At 40.7% G+C, this 19,235-nt stretch overlaps 2 protein-coding genes across 12 annotated transcripts in view; both read left to right on the top strand.

The window, feature by feature from the left end:
* Positions 1 to 15,881, top strand: part of arhgef1 (Rho guanine nucleotide exchange factor (GEF) 1) — a 41,735-nt gene extending 25,854 nt beyond the window's left edge. For 5 of the 11 annotated variants that reach the window (XM_071470243.1, XM_071470245.1, XM_071470240.1 and 2 more), the window contains 22 exons: positions 147 to 176; positions 609 to 809; positions 1,330 to 1,471; positions 2,630 to 2,641; positions 3,511 to 3,672; positions 4,767 to 4,957; positions 5,071 to 5,217; positions 5,629 to 5,711; positions 6,177 to 6,302; positions 6,971 to 7,085; positions 7,894 to 7,994; positions 8,162 to 8,236; positions 8,350 to 8,425; positions 9,133 to 9,300; positions 9,405 to 9,492; positions 9,579 to 9,686; positions 9,842 to 9,894; positions 10,005 to 10,148; positions 10,269 to 10,394; positions 10,992 to 11,176; positions 11,659 to 11,763; positions 12,441 to 15,881. In XM_071470243.1, the coding sequence (XP_071326344.1) occupies positions 147 to 176; positions 609 to 809; positions 1,330 to 1,471; positions 2,630 to 2,641; positions 3,511 to 3,672; positions 4,767 to 4,957; positions 5,071 to 5,217; positions 5,629 to 5,711; positions 6,177 to 6,302; positions 6,971 to 7,085; positions 7,894 to 7,994; positions 8,162 to 8,236; positions 8,350 to 8,425; positions 9,133 to 9,300; positions 9,405 to 9,492; positions 9,579 to 9,686; positions 9,842 to 9,894; positions 10,005 to 10,148; positions 10,269 to 10,394; positions 10,992 to 11,176; positions 11,659 to 11,733 (2,408 nt within the window). In that variant the 3' untranslated portion in view covers positions 11,734 to 11,763; positions 12,441 to 15,881. The remainder of the gene's footprint in view (positions 1 to 146; positions 177 to 608; positions 810 to 1,329; positions 1,472 to 2,629; positions 2,642 to 3,510; positions 3,673 to 4,766; positions 4,958 to 5,070; positions 5,218 to 5,628; positions 5,712 to 6,176; positions 6,303 to 6,970; positions 7,086 to 7,893; positions 7,995 to 8,161; positions 8,237 to 8,349; positions 8,426 to 9,132; positions 9,301 to 9,404; positions 9,493 to 9,578; positions 9,687 to 9,841; positions 9,895 to 10,004; positions 10,149 to 10,268; positions 10,395 to 10,991; positions 11,177 to 11,658; positions 11,764 to 12,440) is intronic. The other 6 variants (XM_071470246.1, XM_071470241.1, XM_071470248.1 and 3 more) reach the window with 4 other exon arrangements.
* A 341-nt stretch (positions 15,882 to 16,222) lies between these two features.
* On the top strand, positions 16,223 to 19,189 carry cd79a (CD79a molecule, immunoglobulin-associated alpha). Its single transcript, XM_071470254.1, has 5 exons — positions 16,223 to 16,402; positions 16,840 to 17,178; positions 17,912 to 18,027; positions 18,339 to 18,401; positions 18,609 to 19,189. The coding sequence occupies exons 1-5, from the start codon at positions 16,363 to 16,365 to the stop codon at positions 18,732 to 18,734; spliced, it is 684 nt and encodes a 227-aa protein (XP_071326355.1). The 5' UTR covers positions 16,223 to 16,362; the 3' UTR covers positions 18,735 to 19,189.
* Positions 19,190 to 19,235: the final 46 nt, after the last annotated feature.

Here is a 19,235-nt window from a genome sequence, read left to right as displayed (position 1 = left end):
GATTTTTGCGTGTATTTACATATTAGATATTTGTATTATGTATTATAGGGACATATAAAATAACTATATGTAGTGTATTTACTTGTTGATGTCCTGAATGGTCTGGATATGAGAACATGTTGTCCTGCCCTTTTTTCCTGTTACAGCTGAGGTCAAACCTAAAATGGAGGCTGAAGGTACTAGTCGTCTAGAGTTCCCACCCCCTCTTTTATCTGTAGAATGGTCACATCCTTACTAATCAACCCATGAGCATGTCTGCATGTCCCAAGTCAAACTGGGAAGGGATGTGGGTGGGGCATTGTGTAGTTGATGCTATGTTTCAGGGTGGGTGTTTTAAGAATTAGTTGTATCATATAGTTGTAATCACCAGAAAGCCTCACACATTGCACACTTGTTCCATACTCAGAGTTGTGGATGTTCTCTTGTACCAAACTAACCCTTTCATTTACTGCAGAGGCCCTGATTGCACCATACTCATCTTGTCTGTTTGTCTGGCTCACAAAGTCTCTGTCCCTTTTTTTTCTGACCAAAGTGCTTTCATTTTTCTGTGTCTGTGTTGTCTGTCGTTCAGGTCTTCTAAAGTTGTCATGCTCTTCCCTCCTCCACAGTGGAAAAAGAGAAAGTGACTCAGGAGCGTAAGTGTCCAGCTCCCGGCAGAGGCTCCTTGACCGACCCTGCAGTCCTTTCCCTTCCCAGCAGGAAGTCTGGTTCCGGCGGAGGCCCCGCCTCCCTACCTGGGTTAGAGGTCGCTGATGGCTCAGGCAACAACATCAGTGCCACCAACAGTCCCGAGTCTTCACACAGTGTTGGTAAGCCTGCTCATCTGTGTAGTATGAAGTCTGGAGTGGGCCACTGGATGTTTTTTTAGTTTGTAAGTATAACCAGTTGATGAACTGGTTATATTGTGACAGTTACTTCTCTGTGAGCTGGACTTCATGGACAGTGTCTAATGTATTAAATGAAGGCATTAGTCTCTCAATTAAAGTGAAATGAATTAAAAAGAAGAAATAAACACAATGCAAACTGTAAATGTTAAAGCAGAAGAGATGGATAAAAGTTGCTTTTTCAGCTCATTTTAGTGTATTAATTACTTACAGTTCTGTCAACAGTATATCACAATTGGCATCACAAAAAGCAATTGGCATGAGCATTTGAAGTCAGAAAGAAAATTAGCATTTGTCTGCTTGTGTAAAATGATATAGTTGACTCTCATGTAAATATCATATGTAAACAGATTTATTTATACATTATAATTGACAAGATATGCAATTGTTAATTTACTGGACATAAGTACCAACATTTCTCTTGCCTCTTTTTCTAATCTTCCAGGCATCTCAAGCAATCGCTTAGAGCCTCCGACCCTGTCAGATGGGGGCGATGTGTCCCCTGTCGGGCTGGGAGGTTCACTGACCACTGGGGAGCCTGTCACACCCAGCGACACTCCCACAGAGGAGAACCTGGAGAAAGACAGGTGAGGAGGATGGAAATGGTAGTAAAGAAAGTAGCATCTCGGAAGTGAGATCATAACTGCAGTGCAGTGACTCAGTAATAGAGTATAAGCAATTACAGGATTAGAGATTGTAATCAGATTATAATTGGATTGTAATGGAGGTGTCCAGTGTAAAGACTGTATAGAGCCAACAACCAGGGGAAAGGGGAGGGAGCTAAATGTGTCTGAAGTGCTGAGGCTGAGGGAGCGTGGTAAAACTCTCGCAGCAGTCTGTCCCTGTTGTGTGCTAGCTTTTGTCATGCTGCCCGTTGCTCGCTAGCTAACAGAGCCTGCAGTTTTGAGAAGGATCCTCATCAGGTGAACCTGGACCCGGTCATCACTTCCAGCACTATGCCTTCCCTCTCCCTCATGGCCTCCTTCCCTCTCTTTACTCTGTGCTCTCTTCCTAACATCATTCAGTCCTATCTGTCTTCTTTTGTGTGTGCCCTTTTGTGCATCTCCTAATGTTTCACAATGTGAGTGTCATTTCAGTTTTTGTTGCATATAGACGTTGTTTGCGCAATTCTTGTTTGTTTTTTTTTAATTTCCTATTGGATTCAGGTACATGTTGGCAATAGACTGGTGATTTCTTCTAGGCTGAGACATTTGTAGTTGTTATGGTTAAACAGCACTCATTAAAGATGAGCTTTTCCATGCAGAAGCTGTCTACCCAGTAAGCAGGTTTGGTTTTTAAGTCAGATATTTTAGCCAACATTTTATGCCAGTTTAATGCTAATATTTTGTCTAAAGCTTTAAAAAAAATGTGAAAAATAGCAGCTTTGCATTATAGCTAATCTTATGTGCTTCTAAATCTTGTAAACCGCTGTGCAGTGAAATATATTTCTGGTTTATTATATCCATGGTTTATTTTCGCTGCTCGTCCCCTGTGCTTTTCAAGGTGTCTGCATCTGTTGTGGCCAGGGCCCGTCCTTTGTCCTGCTTGTCTCCACAGTGTGTGCGGTTACATGTTGTGCCAGGGGCTTTGGCATCGTATTTGGCATGATACTCTTGACAGTGGTTTAAACATTTGTTTAGAATATTGTGTTGGGGTGTGCACTTGCATGCTGTTGTTGTTTCTGTGGCTTTCATTAGTTGTGTAAAGGTGGGTGTGTAACAATGTGGTGTCCCGTGTTTTTACAGACAGAAGACAAGGTGGGTCTCAGCGCCTTGACAGAGTCATGGACATGCTTCAGGCCTTATACTGCTCACCAGTCACACATATACAAACACAAAACACTACACTCACATGCATCCAGAACACACATTGAGTCCTGTGCTCTTATGCTGATACATAACAAAACACACTACATGGCTAAGTATTTTAACGTGCTTGTGAAGGAGTTAGAATTAGTTTGAGATGAGTTGGATTGTTTTTAGTGGATGTGTTTGCACGTTGTGTGAAGTTGGAGAACTGTTGAGATAAATGACTATTCAAGTTGGTTAACTACAAGCATTTGGTACACACAGTATGCTGTACAGAAGCAAGGCTACTTTCTTAACATACTGTTGTAGATTTGTTCCCAGTAACTCATATGTCTACAGTATATGAAGCACACTCTATAAGTTTCATTGTCTAATGAATATATGCATGTCACCAGTCATGCATATTTTAATGTGACTCATTTTCTCTCTTTCTCTATCTTTTTTTGTTGATGGGAATTTTCCTTTTCCTTATTGGACAACTACCTTTTTTGCATAAATCCTCTACTAATGTACCTGAACTTATTTATCCTCCTCTTTACCCTCATGATTAACATAAATGTCTGTCCTCACTGACTGTATATGACTTTCTACTGTCCTTCCCTTCAACAATGTTTTTGCCTTTTGGCATCTTTTTGTTTCCTCCTCCCATACTTTTGTTCTTCTTTTCTCTTTGTCCTCCCTTTGGCCTCTTTTCTTTTTTTTTTATCTGTCCTCTCTTGCACTTGGTCCTTCCTTCTTTTTCAAACGCCCCCTCCCTCCATTCTGTCCCTATCTTTTCTCCTCCCTCCCCGATCCTCTCCGACCTTCCCTCCCTACAGTAGGAAAGTGACTCGTAGTGAGAGTGCTCGTGTGGACCGACACTCATCTCGCCGCCGTGGCTCTTCCCGGGCCAAACAGTCCCGCTCCCGTAGCGATGTGGACCTCCAGCCGCCTTGTACCACGACAACACCTGCCCCGCTCACCCCCCAGCACCTCCATCCGTAAGATGGACAAACCGCTTCTTAAAGCCTCTGGCTGGAGAGGTGCACAACAGGGACAGACAGGATGCCAAAGACTGAAAGACGTTACAGAATGAGTGCAGCAGTCCTGAAATAAGCAGAAAGCAGTTAAATAAAACGATTGGCAATAATTATATTCTCATTGATGGATCAAATATACCTGGCTCGTTCAGAACCATTAGGTAGATCCCTTTAGCATATTTAAATTGGTCTTTGTATGAGCAAGGTGCAGTCAATGTGGATAAGTACAATTTATTTCCAAAGGGCACACGTCTGTTGTCTCCGGTGAAATGAATCAATCTGGCTGACAGGTTTACTGCCTCATTATTGACTGCTGTGACCGACAGGGAGTGAGTAACAACACTCTCATTCTCAGTGCGGGGTCAGACACTCAGCTCTTTAGGGGAATGATTATTGAGTTAGGTCAATACGGAGCATTTGGTAAACATAAAGTGCAGCCCATTGTTAAGGGTTTACTTGCTATTAGTTGACTGTAAATGTCAGGGCTCAGAGGGGAACAGTAAAGGATCCTCGAGGAAGAGGTCATTCAGATGTTTCAATACATTTCTCCGTTTTTATTTTTTCCTGATCATAGTGAAGCTGTTTTTTATTGTATGCTGCTTTTTAAAAATTCTGACAATGACAGCTCCTGGCATCATGGAGGTCCAGTGGAGGAGCTGGCTGTGTGCAAATAGAGCCAAAGAGTGGCATTGCACCATGGCTGTGAATGCCGTGGCTTTTGTACTTACAGTACAGTAAAGTGCAAACACAGTTTGGTTTAAATCAGTACTTGTTATTTGTTATTGTAAGCGATCAGTAGTTAGTCATCTTGCTTTTTTGGCAAAACAAAATTAATCTTAAAATGCAGCTAGTAGCAATTATTAATGTGAGGTTCATTGATATTGTAGCGAAAGGAATAGCAACAGGACATTGAAAGAAATCTGAAATACCATCTAGCTTTTAAATATCCTTAGAAGATCTCATGTTTTTCACTTGACAGCCTCCTGGGTCATACTTGGTTTAAGTTGTAGTTGCCAGTCTATTCTAGTTCTTCTTTCATTTCCTTCGTTCCTCAGTATCGACGGACCAGTTTTAGTTCCTGAGGGGCCTGGCCAGTCTCCAACTAGCCCCTCCCCACAGCAGGAGGAGATTGACCCACGCCTCATGGAATTTGAGCATGACCCGCCCAACTGGAGGGAGCAGGCCTCCCCTGAAGCTCTGTCCAGCCTCAGCAAGAAGGAGACCAAGAGGCAGGAGGTGATCAATGGTGAGGAGAAGAGAGACGAGGCAGCAGAAGGACACAGATGTGCAGATAAAATGAAGCTGCAGCACAGGCAGCAGATTTCGCTCATACTGTACCTACTCTCTCTCCCCCCTCAGAGTTGTTTGCAACAGAGCACGCCCATGTTCGAATGCTAAGTGTTCTTCAGACAGTCTTCTCTAAGCCCTTGGAGAGAGAGGAGCTCCTGACCGCCACAGAGATTGCTGCCATCTTCCCCAACTTGGATGAGATCATTGAAATGCACTGTGAGTGCTTCTGCAAAGAGACCTTTTTCTGACATGTGTTTGTATCCTCCCACTCACCTTCCACACAACAAGAAAAACATTTATGCACTAAATCTAAATTTGTACTCTGAAATTAATTTGGACAAAGACTGAGAAGCTGCTTGTTGTGTGTTTGTTGCCAGTGATAAAGATAACAGCATATACCTATTTGAACAGCTTGTAACTGGGTGCACAGTCGAGAATAATACAGAAATCAAAAACAGGGAAAACACTCACAAAAATATCTTTATTGACATCACAGGTCACAGACAGAGAACAGTTTTTTTTTTTTACAGTTGTTAATGCTTTTGTGACTGTATAAAAGAGAGTTTCTCAAACACATTTTAAAAGCCAGTTGTTTGTTTATTTGTTTTTCTCTGGCTGTGAATCCAGATATCTTCCACAAAGACCTGAAGAAACTTCGTTCGGATGACAACTTCATCGTCAGATCCATCAGCCCCACAGTGCTCAACAGGGTGAGAAATCATAATCTTTCTCTTTATATCTATATTTTTCTGTTGTCTCTCAGTGTTTGTGTTAGTTTTAGGAAGACTCCAAGTGATATGTGCTGACAGTTGAATTCACCTGGGGCAGTAATTGTGCCAAAATCTGACTTTGGTACTTAAACAAATCCTGAAAGCTTTTTATCTGTGAACGTAAAATATATTGGCTATAACAGCTATAAAATTATTACCCTGCATTCTTTCTAGCTCTTTTTCTGTCAGCCCATATCTTTCTTCCTCATATTCTTTACTTCTGGCAACAGCACAGGGTCTGACTATAGTATTTTCTCTGTGTGTGTGTGTGTGTGTGTGTGTGTGTGTGTGTGTGTGTGTGTGTGTGTGTGTGTGTGTGTGTGTGTGTGTGTGTGTGTGTGTGTGGGGGGGGGTGTGTGTGTGGGGGGGGGTGTGTGTGTGGGTGTGTGGGTGTGGGTATTTCAGTTTGGCGGCACAGAGGGAGAGTGGTTCCAGAAACTGACAGCCCGGTTCTGCAGTCACCAGTCGTGGGCCTTGGACCAGATCAAGAGCAGGCAAAAGAAAGAGCCACGCTTCAACTCCTTCATACAGGTAACATGCAGACACACACACATGGTTGGTCTTTCTGTAGCTGTGAGGACACTTATTGACATAATGCTTTACTTAGGCACTTACCCTAAGGACCAGTGTGCAGGATTTAGAGGGATCTTTTATCAGAAACCTAACACTCAGAACAAACAAACCTAACACTCATTCTAGAGCTGATATTTCATGTCCCATAGGTTCTCCTACATGCTTGTAAAGTGAGGGGTAAGGGGAGGGGTATTGCAATCTGCAACCTCACTTACCTAGATGCCACTAAATCCTACAAACTGTCCTCAAACCATCACAAATAAATGCTTAACCCTAAGCCTATCCCTAACCTAGACCTAATTCTAACCTGAACCTTCAAACCAAGTCTTAACCATCAAACAGCCATTTCCACTTGTGGGGTCCAGCATTTTGGTCCCCACAAGGCTGTTGGACCCCACAAGTATAGTGGGCGCCCAGTTTTCAAACCATGCAAATATAGTAAAACGAGCGCAGAGACACACATGCACACACACAGACACACACAACTGACTGAAAAATAATTCCTTAAAGGGTATAACAGAAAGATACACATGGATGCACTCACAGACACAAGGCCATGCACGAGGTCACATAAGTGGTCCCAGACATGCACTCTCATTCTGACTCTGTGTGTGTTTTAATCCCAGGAGGCAGAGAGTAAACCCCAGTGTCGCAGGCTGCAACTCAAGGACATCATTCCTATAGAGATGCAGAGGCTGACCAAGTACCCGTTGCTGCTGGAGAATATTGCCAAAAACACAGGTGGGTGTGTGTGTGTGTGTGTGTGTGTGTGTGTGTGTGTGTACACATCTTTTGTGTGGAAATCGGTATGCTCCTTGCATATTTGTAAACATACTTTTGAGACTTTGTTTTCAGTGTTAACAGTTGATTATTTGATTTGTATGTTTAACTTAATTATGCTATTCATCAAAATGTGAGTAGGGGTGGGTAAAATCTTCCTATAATACATTGTATTTTATTTTATATGATATCAATATACAGTATATAGTCATAGAATATTTTTGGGGGAAATATAAGAAAATAAGATGAAAGGAATAAATGACATATGACTTGACAAATCAGGCCTGCTACCATAAGGCAGTCCTGCTCATCAGTTTGCAGCATTCCCCACAATGGTCTAATACATCTCGATATTAAAGTCTAAACAGTATAGCAGAATCTCCAACAGCACACAAATTTACATTGTTTCATATATATATAGTAATATGAATCATTTTATTGCCCAGCAGTTAATGTGAGAATCTTACATTTCCTATATATTTGGGTTTGTCAAAAAGACAGAGTATGCGACATATGGAGAGTAAATGACATATTCATAGGTCAAAATAAAGAATATTATCATGGCAATGTTTTTAACCATATGTCTCAATCTAAATCAGAATACAAGATAAATGTGGACAACTAACTTACACACACAAAGCAAAACATTTGAACGATCGATTACTGTCCGTCCCAGACTCTTGTGTACACTCATGATTTATGGCTTTGGTTTGGGCTCTGCTGTGAAAGCTGCATTTTCCTCGACTCTGTGTTTTCTGTCTCTCTGCAGAGGACCTGGAAGAGAAGGAGAAGATCCAGCAGAGCGCAGAGTGCTGCAGAAAGATCCTCAACCATGTCAATGAGGAGGTCAAAGTGATGGAGAACCTATTGGTGAGAAACACCCAATCCATCACTAAACACACTGTTAGGTAGTGATTGAGCACCAATTGGAGTCTTGCAAATTCATTTTGAGACCCCTGAAGGTCTCTAGTTGTTCTGCTTCAGAGCTGTGCTGTCTGTCCTCTGTCTGACCCCCTAATCTTTGTCTCTGTTCTCAGACTCTGAAGGACTACCAGCGTAGATTGGACACATCAGGGCTCAAACCAAGTAATGAGCTTTATACTGAATATAAGGTAAAGATCTTTCAACAAAGTTTTTTTTTGCCCACTCAGTTGCACTTTATAGATTTTAGCTGACTTTTTGGTTGCAAGAAAGTTTTTCATTATTCTCCCTCTGTCTTCTCCAGAACATTGACCTGACTCAGAAGAAGATGCTTTTTGAAGGTCCTCTGATCTGGAAAGTCACAAAAGAGAAAGCAATTGGTAAATACATATTTGTGTGTGTGTGTGTGAGTGTGAGACCTCCATAAAAACAGCATGAAGTTATTGGTGCCTTACTGCAGTAACAAGGACAAACATTTCACAGACATTTTCAAATTTGCAGAACCCTTCGTGTCAAGCTCATTTTAATATTTATTTAATAAGATTCACTCAGATTACCATTTATCTGCTTCTAAAAGGAAAATATTACTTTGAGCAAGGGTTTATTTTTGGGGGTATTGAGAAAACCATTGTAAAAGTTTCAGATCTAATTTCCTTTTTTCAAATGTGTAGATTAATGTTGACTATGAAAGAAAACCCATCTGCAGTTCAGATGCTTTTGTGAGCTCTCACAAGCCCTTTGACTTCTTTCATTTCAATTCAATAATCTAAACCTCAGTTCAGTTCAATTCAGCACAACTTCAAACAAACAGCAGCTTAACACTCAGATAAACAGATGCACACATGGTAGACAGGGGAAGTAGGGGAAGGGGAAGTAAAACCACTTTCAGTCACAAAACTAAAAAAAAGAAAGTCTATGGGTTTATAGATTATATATGGATATGGTAATAAATACAAAAATATAAATTCTTAAAATAACAAATAACCTACCTCTGAGGAATTGAGAAAACTGATAGCAGAGAACCCGTCCTGTCCTCTGCTGCCTTTCTCTGTGCCCTGTCCGACTCCTTCTCCTCCCTGTCTCTCAGAGGTGCAGTGTGTGCTGCTCGGGGACCTGCTGGTGCTCCTACAGAGGCAGGATGACAAGATGGTCCTCAAATGCCAGAGCAAGAGTAACATCGCCATGCAGGAGGGCAAGCAGATGCTGAGCCCCATCATCAAACTAGACTCAGTCTTTCTCCGTGAGGTGGCCACAGGTTAGCCGCACACAGCAGTAAATATTGTACAGGTCACTTCCATTGTGAGACGAGTATCACTCAGCCTTGTTTTTTGTTTTGTTTTTTTTCGCCTGCTCTGTCAGATCGAAAGGCCTTCTACGTGATATTTACCTGGGACAGTGGCGCTCAGATCTATGAGCTGGTGGCTCAATCTATTGTAGAGAGGAAAACGTGAGTGTCAAAGAGAAATAGACAGTAAATATATTTGCGTGGATTCGTAGGATGAATTGTAATATTATTTGTATGTGTGTTTTTAGCTGGACTGAGGTGATAAAGTCAGCAGTGGATGATCTGAAGAAGAGTGGAGCACCCATGAGGTTAACGCTGCCTCCTGGAGGTGGAGGACCTCCTTTCAGTCCTTCCACGTAAGTCTCTGTGTGCGCACGTGTGTGTGTGTGTGTGTGTGTGCGTGTGTGTGTGTGTTCATTCTTCTGCTAACAAAGCAAGATATATTCATCATCTGCCAAAGTTCACCCATCTCACAATTTCTCTTTTTCTTTTCTCATTTTCTCTCTGTCAGGCTGACTGCGCCTCTGAGCCCGATTGAGAACGGAGGTTTGAAAAGCAGCAGCGGTGAGAGTGCAGAGTTTTATCAGATGAACACTTAATAAACAGTATAAATGTCTTATTGGAACACATTTCTGAAAGTTTGAGCCAAAGTTAAGCTTTGTATCTGTCTGCAGATCGAGATAAGGACAGCTTGACGGATGACAAGTCTTCAGACCCCAGGCACAGGCTGATTGATTTCCTGTCAGACAAAGGCTTCGACTTGATAGGCCACTCCAACAGCGATCAGGAGAAGGTTGCCAACAGTGCTTTGGATGAAGGTGAATGAGGGTTTTCCCTGTTCTTCTATAGTGGGTTTTTTTTATAACTATCAGTCTTGTCCTTTCATTGTAGCTTGTCTGTCCTTCTAATAAAACCGCTGACTCTGTCTCATCTGTTAGTCATGTCCCTGAAAAGGCTGTTGATCGGCAGCATCAGCCTATCAGAAGACTCGCAGCCTGATGAAGAAAACGGAGAGGAGCAATCAGAGAGGCCCAGTCAAGAAATGGACAGCTGTCACTCAACAGGTATGCTACTGTGTTTTTTGAAAAAAATTGTTTGAGACTGTGGGAAATACACTTATTTGCTTCCCTGCCAAGAGTTAGAGGAAAGGATCAACATCATTGCTACTCTCATGCTGGTGTGCTTAAGTATGGGAGCAGGGAGGATCGGCTTGCCTGGCCAAAGGTAAACGTGGTATAACCAATAATGTTTTAGTGCAGTTTTATAGGGGGGGTAATATGACTATTTCTTGGCCATGTACAGACCTTTATTAGTCTTGTTGTCACTGTGAGAGACGCACATCATGGACAAAAAGTAGCCCAGCAAACAATCTCTGCAAAATTGGAAATTGTCGTTTGGTTTTTGTGCAGATAAAAAAAATAAGATATGAAGTGTTAATTAGTGGGATTCAGTGTTGATAGGCACTCTGCTCCTATGTGTATGCTAATTTAAGCTAACACTCTCCCAGCTGTAGCGTCATATTTAACAGACAGATGTGGGTTTTATATTCCTATCTAACCCAATTCAAGATTTTACTAGTGTGAAATGTCAGTGTTACTGGTCAGACTTTACTGTAGCTGACAACAAAATGGACTCCTGACACATTTCATTTCTGTCCACAGAAGAGAGCCAGACCACAGACAGAGGAGCGGAGGAGGAGAACGATAACACTTGTGAAAAAGAGGCTGTGGGGACGAAAGGAGAGGAGGAGAGGAGCATCAATGCGCCCCTGGTGTTGTCCCAGGAGAGGATGGAGGAAGTGTGCAGGAGGCTCCACAGTCTGGAGGAACATCTAAAGAGATTACAGGTGAGGGGAAGTGAAGAGAGGGAGAGAGGGAGAGAGAGAGAGAGATAGCTGAAAATATAGAGCGAAACTGTGAGTGGGGAGCAGATAGTATGACGGGGGCAGATAAAGACGAGAGACATAACAAAAGATGGAAGCTGACTGGAAAGAGACGCAGAGCTGAGCATTGAGGATTTCACTGAGGATAACTTAAGTAAGAAGCAAGCCGTGGTATACTTGGGACAAATGGGGCCAAAATGGCACCAAAGAGAAACTAGAGAATAGAAAACCATTTAACCACTACTGTTATTGCTTGGTTGAAAATTGCATTGTGAAATTGGATGTCTCTGAAAATGGCTATTATGTCCAGCGCTTGCAATGGGATGTGTCACAGAAGCAGCGAGGGAGACGAAGAGAGGATGTTAAGAGGACAGGGCTGAATTGTGTGTGAGTGTGAGTGCTTGTGTCCTCAGTTCCAAAGGTGATATTGATTTTGTGTGTTGCAGACTGTAGAAGAGGAGCACCACAGGCTGCAGGAGGCCCTTTCCCAGTTCTCCCTGGAGGGAGGCAACTTCCAGTAAGACATCATCACGCCACCTGCTGGCCACTAGGTGAGAAAACTGCGTAGCTATTCAAAGTGAGGCAAAAGTATAATTTAAGTATCCGATTTAAATAAATTATTAATAATAATAATAATAATATAAACTTTATTTATAAGAACAAAACAGAGTTATGAGATGGGTAAATGAAGATAATACAACTCAGCACAAGTTAAATAAAATAAGGTAAAGAACAGAGAGTAAATACCAAACAATCCAACAATAAAATGGGATAAAAGGGGGGAAATTAACAAACAGAACAAATATAATGTTTTTAGATTAAATTTGTGCTGGAGTTTTAAAGATTTTTGTTTGCCCTGACTTTTTGTGAGGCTGCATATGGACCCAAACAACCTTCAGAAATAAGATGGTCAGCTTGTATGTGGCCTGAGAGGCAACGCTCAGGGAAAAATGCCTGCAACTCGCTGGTAAAGCTTAATTGCTGTGGGCTCCTGGAACAACTGAAGGTCACCTACACAAGTAAATGGGAGGACACTGCTTCGAGAGATTTTAGTGAATAAATCAAATTAAAATTGTGAGGGACAAAAACAGGATTATGAAAAGTGAGGGGGACATGCTTCCCCATTCCCAGTGGAAATTAAGACCTTATCATTATCAGCCTCTTTAACTTCACACATTATTGTACTGCAGTTTTTCATCATCCTTTCTTCGTCTTTTCTTCCCCTTAGATTTTTACTGGTGCTGGTTTGGAGTGCAAGAGTGACTTTCAAAGGCTTCCATGGAAATTCCTAAGCTTTCATAAGTCATGCCTGGACGCTTGCTGCCTTATTTGTTTGTGTCACAGCTGTTTGCAGCCAAGCAAGAGAGTTTTCTGCCCGACTGAGGGGAGGGAGGGCTTTGTGCTCAGTGCAGTGGAACATGGGAAGTGTGTGCATGTGTCTGTGTGTCTGTTTGCATGCATGCTCGGTAGAGATGTATACACAAAAGAAAAAAAGAGAAAAAACGAGACATCCTACTTTTAAGTGGGACTTTGTATTTGCAGAGGGGTGCCAAAAAAAAAAGAAGCAATATTTTGCTGTGAGAGAGATGCTGCCTAACATAATGTAGAGATTGCAATCTGCTGTAACACACATATACACACCAAAGACCTGCACGCTACAAAATAAATGACATGCCAGTAGCAGATGTACAGTAATGGTTGCCAGATTAGCTATACCAGAAGGAATGCAGCTTTTTGAAGATGTATTAAAATACTACTGTTGATAGTATAGTGTTATTTCTAGTCTGTGCCAAAGTACCACAGAGATGCACTTTTTTCTGATCAATACGTATATAAGTTGAAACCCACACTGTTGCTGCAGGTGGGCTTCAAGTAGGCAGCCCTCACTATTGAAAAAATGCATGCAAGAAAGTGTGTGTATGTGTGTTACAAAGTTTTTAATTAAGGATGTGCTTGTTTGGAGGGTTTATACTGTAATTAGGTCACATACAAACATTTATAAATATTGGCACAATAGGTAATCATGCTGTTAATAATGGAGACTTGTTTGTATGTACCGCTTTTATTTATTTAGTCCTGTTAGGTCAGTGAGTGGCCTCACCTGATGTAAAACTGTTACAACACTGGGCCAAAAAGATAGAGCAATGTGTTAAGATGAGCAAAGACGAAACATAAGAAGGCAAACCTAGAATGTGTAGCAAAGATCAAGGTGGAGAGCGAAGAAGGCAGATGTAGGGATAGAGGTTGATGTTGCTTTGGTTTATTTGAAACCAGCTTGAACCAGACGGTCATGAGAATATGTGTAGAAAACATGAGATTAGGATTTGCACTTACTATACTGAAGAAAAGAGTAGACACACACACACGCTCGCACATAAACCTACAAACACTGATGGCCCAGTGTTACAGAAGTGTTAAAAAAGCTTGTTCAGCGCCAGTGTCATTTCCGTAACATCAGCCTCCCCCAGATAGGATTCAGAGCTCCTGATCCAAAACGCAGACTTAAGATGAGGTTATAAATTGTATTGTATTACTTCAAATTACAAGTTGTTAGTGAAAAAAAAAAATCTATCGTTCTCTGGTAGTGATATTTGTATCGAAATTAAGCTCTGTCTTTGTATTTTATTCAGCAGTTGATTGTACTTATAATTATGATGATATAATTTCTGAGTAGTTGCATAACTGTGGCCATGCACACAGGACCAAAGACATAACAAAGCACCGTTAGATCCTCATACAAGCTGTCATTTCTTGACATGTTCTATCTGTATATTAGCATGTCACCTGATGCTGATGTAGGAGTGATGGCGCAGTGGCGCAGCCTGCATTCACCAGCTGCTCTCCCTCTCCCCAAACTCCAACACGTGGCAACTTAGGTGAAGTGATTTCAAAAGCACATGGATGAACGAAGGATTGGTCGTCAGTAAGAATACAATGGTTTTCGATTATTTAATGAATGTACAAGAATAATGTTAGACTGCTCTGGCTCTATGACCAAACCCAAAGTAGATCTGTGACTTCTATACACTTCTGTGAATCTGATCAGCACGAAATTAATGAAAGGAAAAGTTTTCCTCTGTGTCTGTGTGGGTCAGTCAGTTTAAGTAAAAGCTAGTGTGACTGTCACATGCTGTTTTAGTTTCTGACCTGGATATGGCACTGTTAACTCTTGGTGCTAAATTGAACGCATGGGAACTGTTACAGCTGCAGAAAAAGGACTAAGCAATAAAACAATGAGGCCAGATGAAGATACAAAGGAAACGTTGATGGGTTGGAGGAAGGAAGACTACAGTCTCATTCCAGCGTCACTTTTACCAATACTGTAATCATGATCACTTCCTGATACGCATTCTCATCACTGTGGCCACAACAACAAATGCCCCCTCTGACCATACTGAACCTCAGTATGAAATTATGCAAATGCCAGTGCCATTAGTTCACTTGAGTGTCACAAGTTGCTAAATTATATAAGTTTGTTTTTGAACTTTACTGCCACCTCTCCCTGCGTCTTCCTCTTAGAAACTGTACATACTTGCTACCTTGAAGGAGAAAAATGTAGAGAAAGTATAAATGAGTTAAATTACCCCTCTCTTCTTTGTGTTTATTAAGCTTATTAGTTACATACACCTTTTGATAACACGCTCACCTCTTGTGATAGCATGATCACATTTTTCCTACTGCACAGTTTTTCCATATGTTGTGTATTTCATTTGATGTACTTTAAACAGGTCGGGGAGGTTTTTGTTTCTGGGTTGTTGTTTTTTTTCCCATTGTTTTTCAAAGAAGCTTTTGTAATTATGTGCTATGCATTTGGCTGTAATGGTGAGAGAGACAAGACTTGTCTGTAACTTGTCTATGCATGAACAAATTTAACAATTATGCAAATGTCACAACTATGGCGTATTCTTTAGAGTGGAAGTTAATGTGCAAACCCACACAGTGCTGTGGCCATCCAGCTTACCAATGAGATGCATTTAAAGAGATAATCTCAACCTGGGATCTTTTTAACAGTTAAACTGCATTGGTCAGCAGGTGAAACCCTGGTAACACCACCTTACAGTGATGCCTTCACTCTTCACTGGCTGAACGACTACTACAGGCACTTCTCCCTCTCTCTCCTCCAGATGCTTTTCCTCATGTATTCTATATACAAATACCTAGATGTATAGTAAATGTATTTATAGAGTGGTGCCTTGTTCTGTTAATCAACTTGTTTGATTCATAAAGGGCTCTTGAGTCTACAAACACAATCACTGTTTTATTGGTGGACTGTCTTTCATGGAGGATCTCAGTGAGACAGTGACAGACCATGACCAAATGACCAATTAGCTTTGAGGGATCATCCAAGGATTCTGATTGGTTGGTTTCAAGGTTGGGGGCTTAGCCTACAACATACTGTTTTTGTTTCCATCTCCATTACAGCAATAGGATTTGAGCCCTCCACCAATCTGCCAGCCAGTGCCCTGTAAAGAAAAAGACACTGCTTCTTGTCATGCAGTATCTGCCATCTTGTCTCTATAAACAAAGAATATGCAAGAACTATACTGTGTATTTGGGTTTTGATTTTTATTGTGTAAGAGGCTCTTTAATGATGTATACTTAAGGAAAATTGTGGTACGTTTGTTTTTTAATTCTTTTTTTTTTTTTAATAAATTGGGGAAATAAATACCTGTTTTGTCATTTTATATAGTTATAAGACAGTTATAACTTTATGATATGATCCATATAATCATAAGGGAATTTCTGAATTTGACTTAATATGGTTACATGAAAAGACAGTGTTTAGATATGAATTGTACTAGGATTCTCTTATACTGATGTCTTGAACCATGTTCTGTATCTCTATATGCCTTTGTTAAATATACATTAGAATAACAGAGTCATGGCATATCTGCCTAAGACAGACAGATATCCCTCAGAAATGTATCTACCTAATGTATTTTTTTTAAAATACAGATATAACTTTTATGCAAATGTGTGATGGCCCAAAATTCATTCAAGCGTAAATCCTGACTGAGAGAAAAACAGGACACCAGTGTGACATTAAAGCAGCAGTCAAGACTGGAGCATTGTGTTAAGAACTTTACCCAGATTGGTTCAATAGTTTTTATTCTTGGACTGAACATTTATTTTTTTAAAAAGAAAAAAAGATGGGGATTGCTATAATCTTTGTTCTCTGCAGCACAGTGGGTAAGTCAGATTAATTTTGTACAGACACTAAAATATCTGAAATCGTCTCATTTGAGTGAAAGTGTTTAAGTTTGAATAGATGCAATTATCTGTAGGTAAATATAAGGTCATTTCTACATGTCAGTCCAGTATATGTATATGAATATATATATTTATTCCGCATAATTTAAAAAATGTTACTTTTAGCTCTTCTGAGTTCTGCTTCAGTGAACCACATCTCCTGTTAAAGCAGATGGCTGTGCTATCATGTTGCTTTTTCGCTCTGTTAATTTTGCTCAGTTATGCTGCACATTTACAACTCATTTTATTTCTCATCTTTAAAGACCTTATATGTCCATTGTAAATACATAAATATAAGTAATGATATTACATTAAATGAAATCATAATTTGACCAATGTGGGGTTATAGTTAATTAATGAACTAATTTCCTCCACAGTGGGCACTGTTGTGAGTGTGGTGACCTTAGAGGCGGACAGGCCCTTTCTAAGTGTGCCGCTCTCTGGCACAGCTGAGCTGGAGTGCTGCTACACCACCAATGGGAAGTCAGTGACATACACTTGGATAAAAGATGGCAATAAAACCTCTGGTCCAATTTATCTGACTTCTGCAAACACTGGGTTTTCTGCAGATGTGATTAAAGGAAGAAGCTATGGCATACAGTGTGGCACCCTAACCCTCAAGAAAGTCCAGCTGAATGACACTGGCATGTACAAGTGTTTGCTGAATAATAGTAACAGCAAGCTCTTCACCCATGGTACCTACCTGCAGGTCCACAGTGAGTGTGTATGTCTGTATGGTGTTGGTGGGAGGGGTCCTATTTGCAGTGCATACCTGTCAGAAATGCCAGAGTGTATGTTTAAAATGGAGAGATGGAGTCAAGTGAGCTCTAAGAACTGCTAACACCACATAAGCCAGGAATCCTGTTAACCTTAGAGTCTAAGAGCTGTGTGAGTGTCAGCATCCTTGCATATCGTAGCTCAGTTAATCTTTACATCATCAGGATGGTCTCATTACAGACTGCTGCCCAGTCTTTAAATAGCACCAATATCAGATCAAGTTGCAATCAAGCTAATGTGTCGAGGCAGTTGCCACACTGAAATACCACTTTACATCATAATCTCATTAAACATGGATGGCAGATGTGGAAATGTAAAACAACCACTTAAGTCCTCCGGGGATTATGTGTGAAATAACATGCATTAGTTTACAAGATCACTATAACCCTTACCTAACAATACTATCAATTGTTAATTCATCTGTTTTATACATTAGACTGTGGTCTTTATACTAAATAGTACAGTTATATAACATGACAATTAATCTTGTAGCAAATCTCCAAGTAAGTCTATTAAGTAATTAATCAGTCAGTGTGATTCTTTTTATGTGCTCCTTATTTCAAATATGCACTCTCACTTGCCACAAAAAAAAGCTAGAGCTCATATTAAAACAGCTAAAGACACAACTGTTGTTCAGTTTGTTTCACCTCTGCACTCTGTCTGTATGTCTAGAGCCTCTGGAGAAGACAATAAACCTCAGCGAAAGCACCAAAAACAAGATCCTGACAGCTGAGGGAATCTTACTGTTACTGTGTGTGGTATTGCCTTCTGCCAGCCTTCTCTGCAAGGTCAGAGGGTCATGTTTTAATATGTCTGACTGTACATTGCCATACTCTGATCTGTGAACTAACTCTGACCTGTAGCTTACAAGTTGAAGCAATGGTTAATTTCCAGCATTTCTCAACGGTGGTATTGCCATATCATTCATGTGAAGAAACCAGAAATCATTGCTATTGGTGACACAGTCTTACTTTGGCTGTTCCCAGCACATACAGTCATGAGCTTCTCAAACTGATATTTCTCATAGTGTTTCTTGGCTTTCATTGATGGGAAACTGCACCATTACACAGATTTACCAACTTCTGTTTTCCTCCCACAGTCAAAGAGAGTACATGAACTAGAGAAAAAGAAGATGAAGAAGGAAGAGGAAAACATATACCAGGTGAACTTTAAATGAGTCACATCCTATCTGAGTCAAACATGTTATTGCAGGCATGTGAGGAACACTAGTGCTAAGTAACTTTGCCAAAAACAGCATCAAAGACATGCAGGGACATGCTTTCTTGTGCCACTTATCGATTAAACATGTTTCATTGATTTTTTTTTTGTGTGTTTACGTTATTTACATCTCCCGTATCCTACACAACAGGGGCTAAATCTGGATGACTGTTGCGCCACATATGATCAGATCGAACGGTCCCAGACACAAGGCCCATACCAGGATGTCTGCAACATGATGGAGGAAGAAGAGGAGATCCAGCTGGAGAAACCTTGAAGAAAAGGGGAAAGATAAAGAGAGGGAGGGTGTTCAGTTTTTTTGAGAGCAGGAAAGCTGAAGAAAGGGAGTGTGCAGTTTTTTGGGGGGTTTTTTTTGAGAGCTTAAATTTAAGTGTGTGATATCTGAATACCAGGCTTTTTAATAGCTTTGGAAACGGCATTTGACAAAACAGTCTCACCACAAAGTCCACTCAGTCAATGGTTTAGTAATACTGAAGTCCAAGAGACCTAAAAATTGTGTTTTTCCAAATAATTTATTTTCCAAATTAAAGGACGCTGAGTGGGCCTTGTTATGAGATTGTATTGTTCTCAGCTTTTTTTGATGTTCATTACAAATATCTATATACTGTAACCTTTTTCTTGCATTTTACGGAATTGCTTCATGATGTATCACAATGTATTTGCTTACTGTCATTCCCGTGAGTGCCCAAAGAATAAAGCTGTGTAAAATGAGCCAACAGATTCCTCTATAAATTGCCTAAATAAACACTTTACCCTT

The sequence above is a fragment of the Trachinotus anak genome, unplaced genomic scaffold (assembly GCF_046630095.1).
Source record: "Trachinotus anak isolate AG129_WGS33_773 ecotype Australia unplaced genomic scaffold, CSIRO_AGI_Tana_v1 ptg000032l, whole genome shotgun sequence".
NCBI lineage: Eukaryota > Metazoa > Chordata > Actinopteri > Carangiformes > Carangidae > Trachinotus > Trachinotus anak.
The sequence above is the reverse complement of the archived record's forward strand: the minus strand, read 5'-3'. Positions and strand labels throughout refer to the sequence as shown.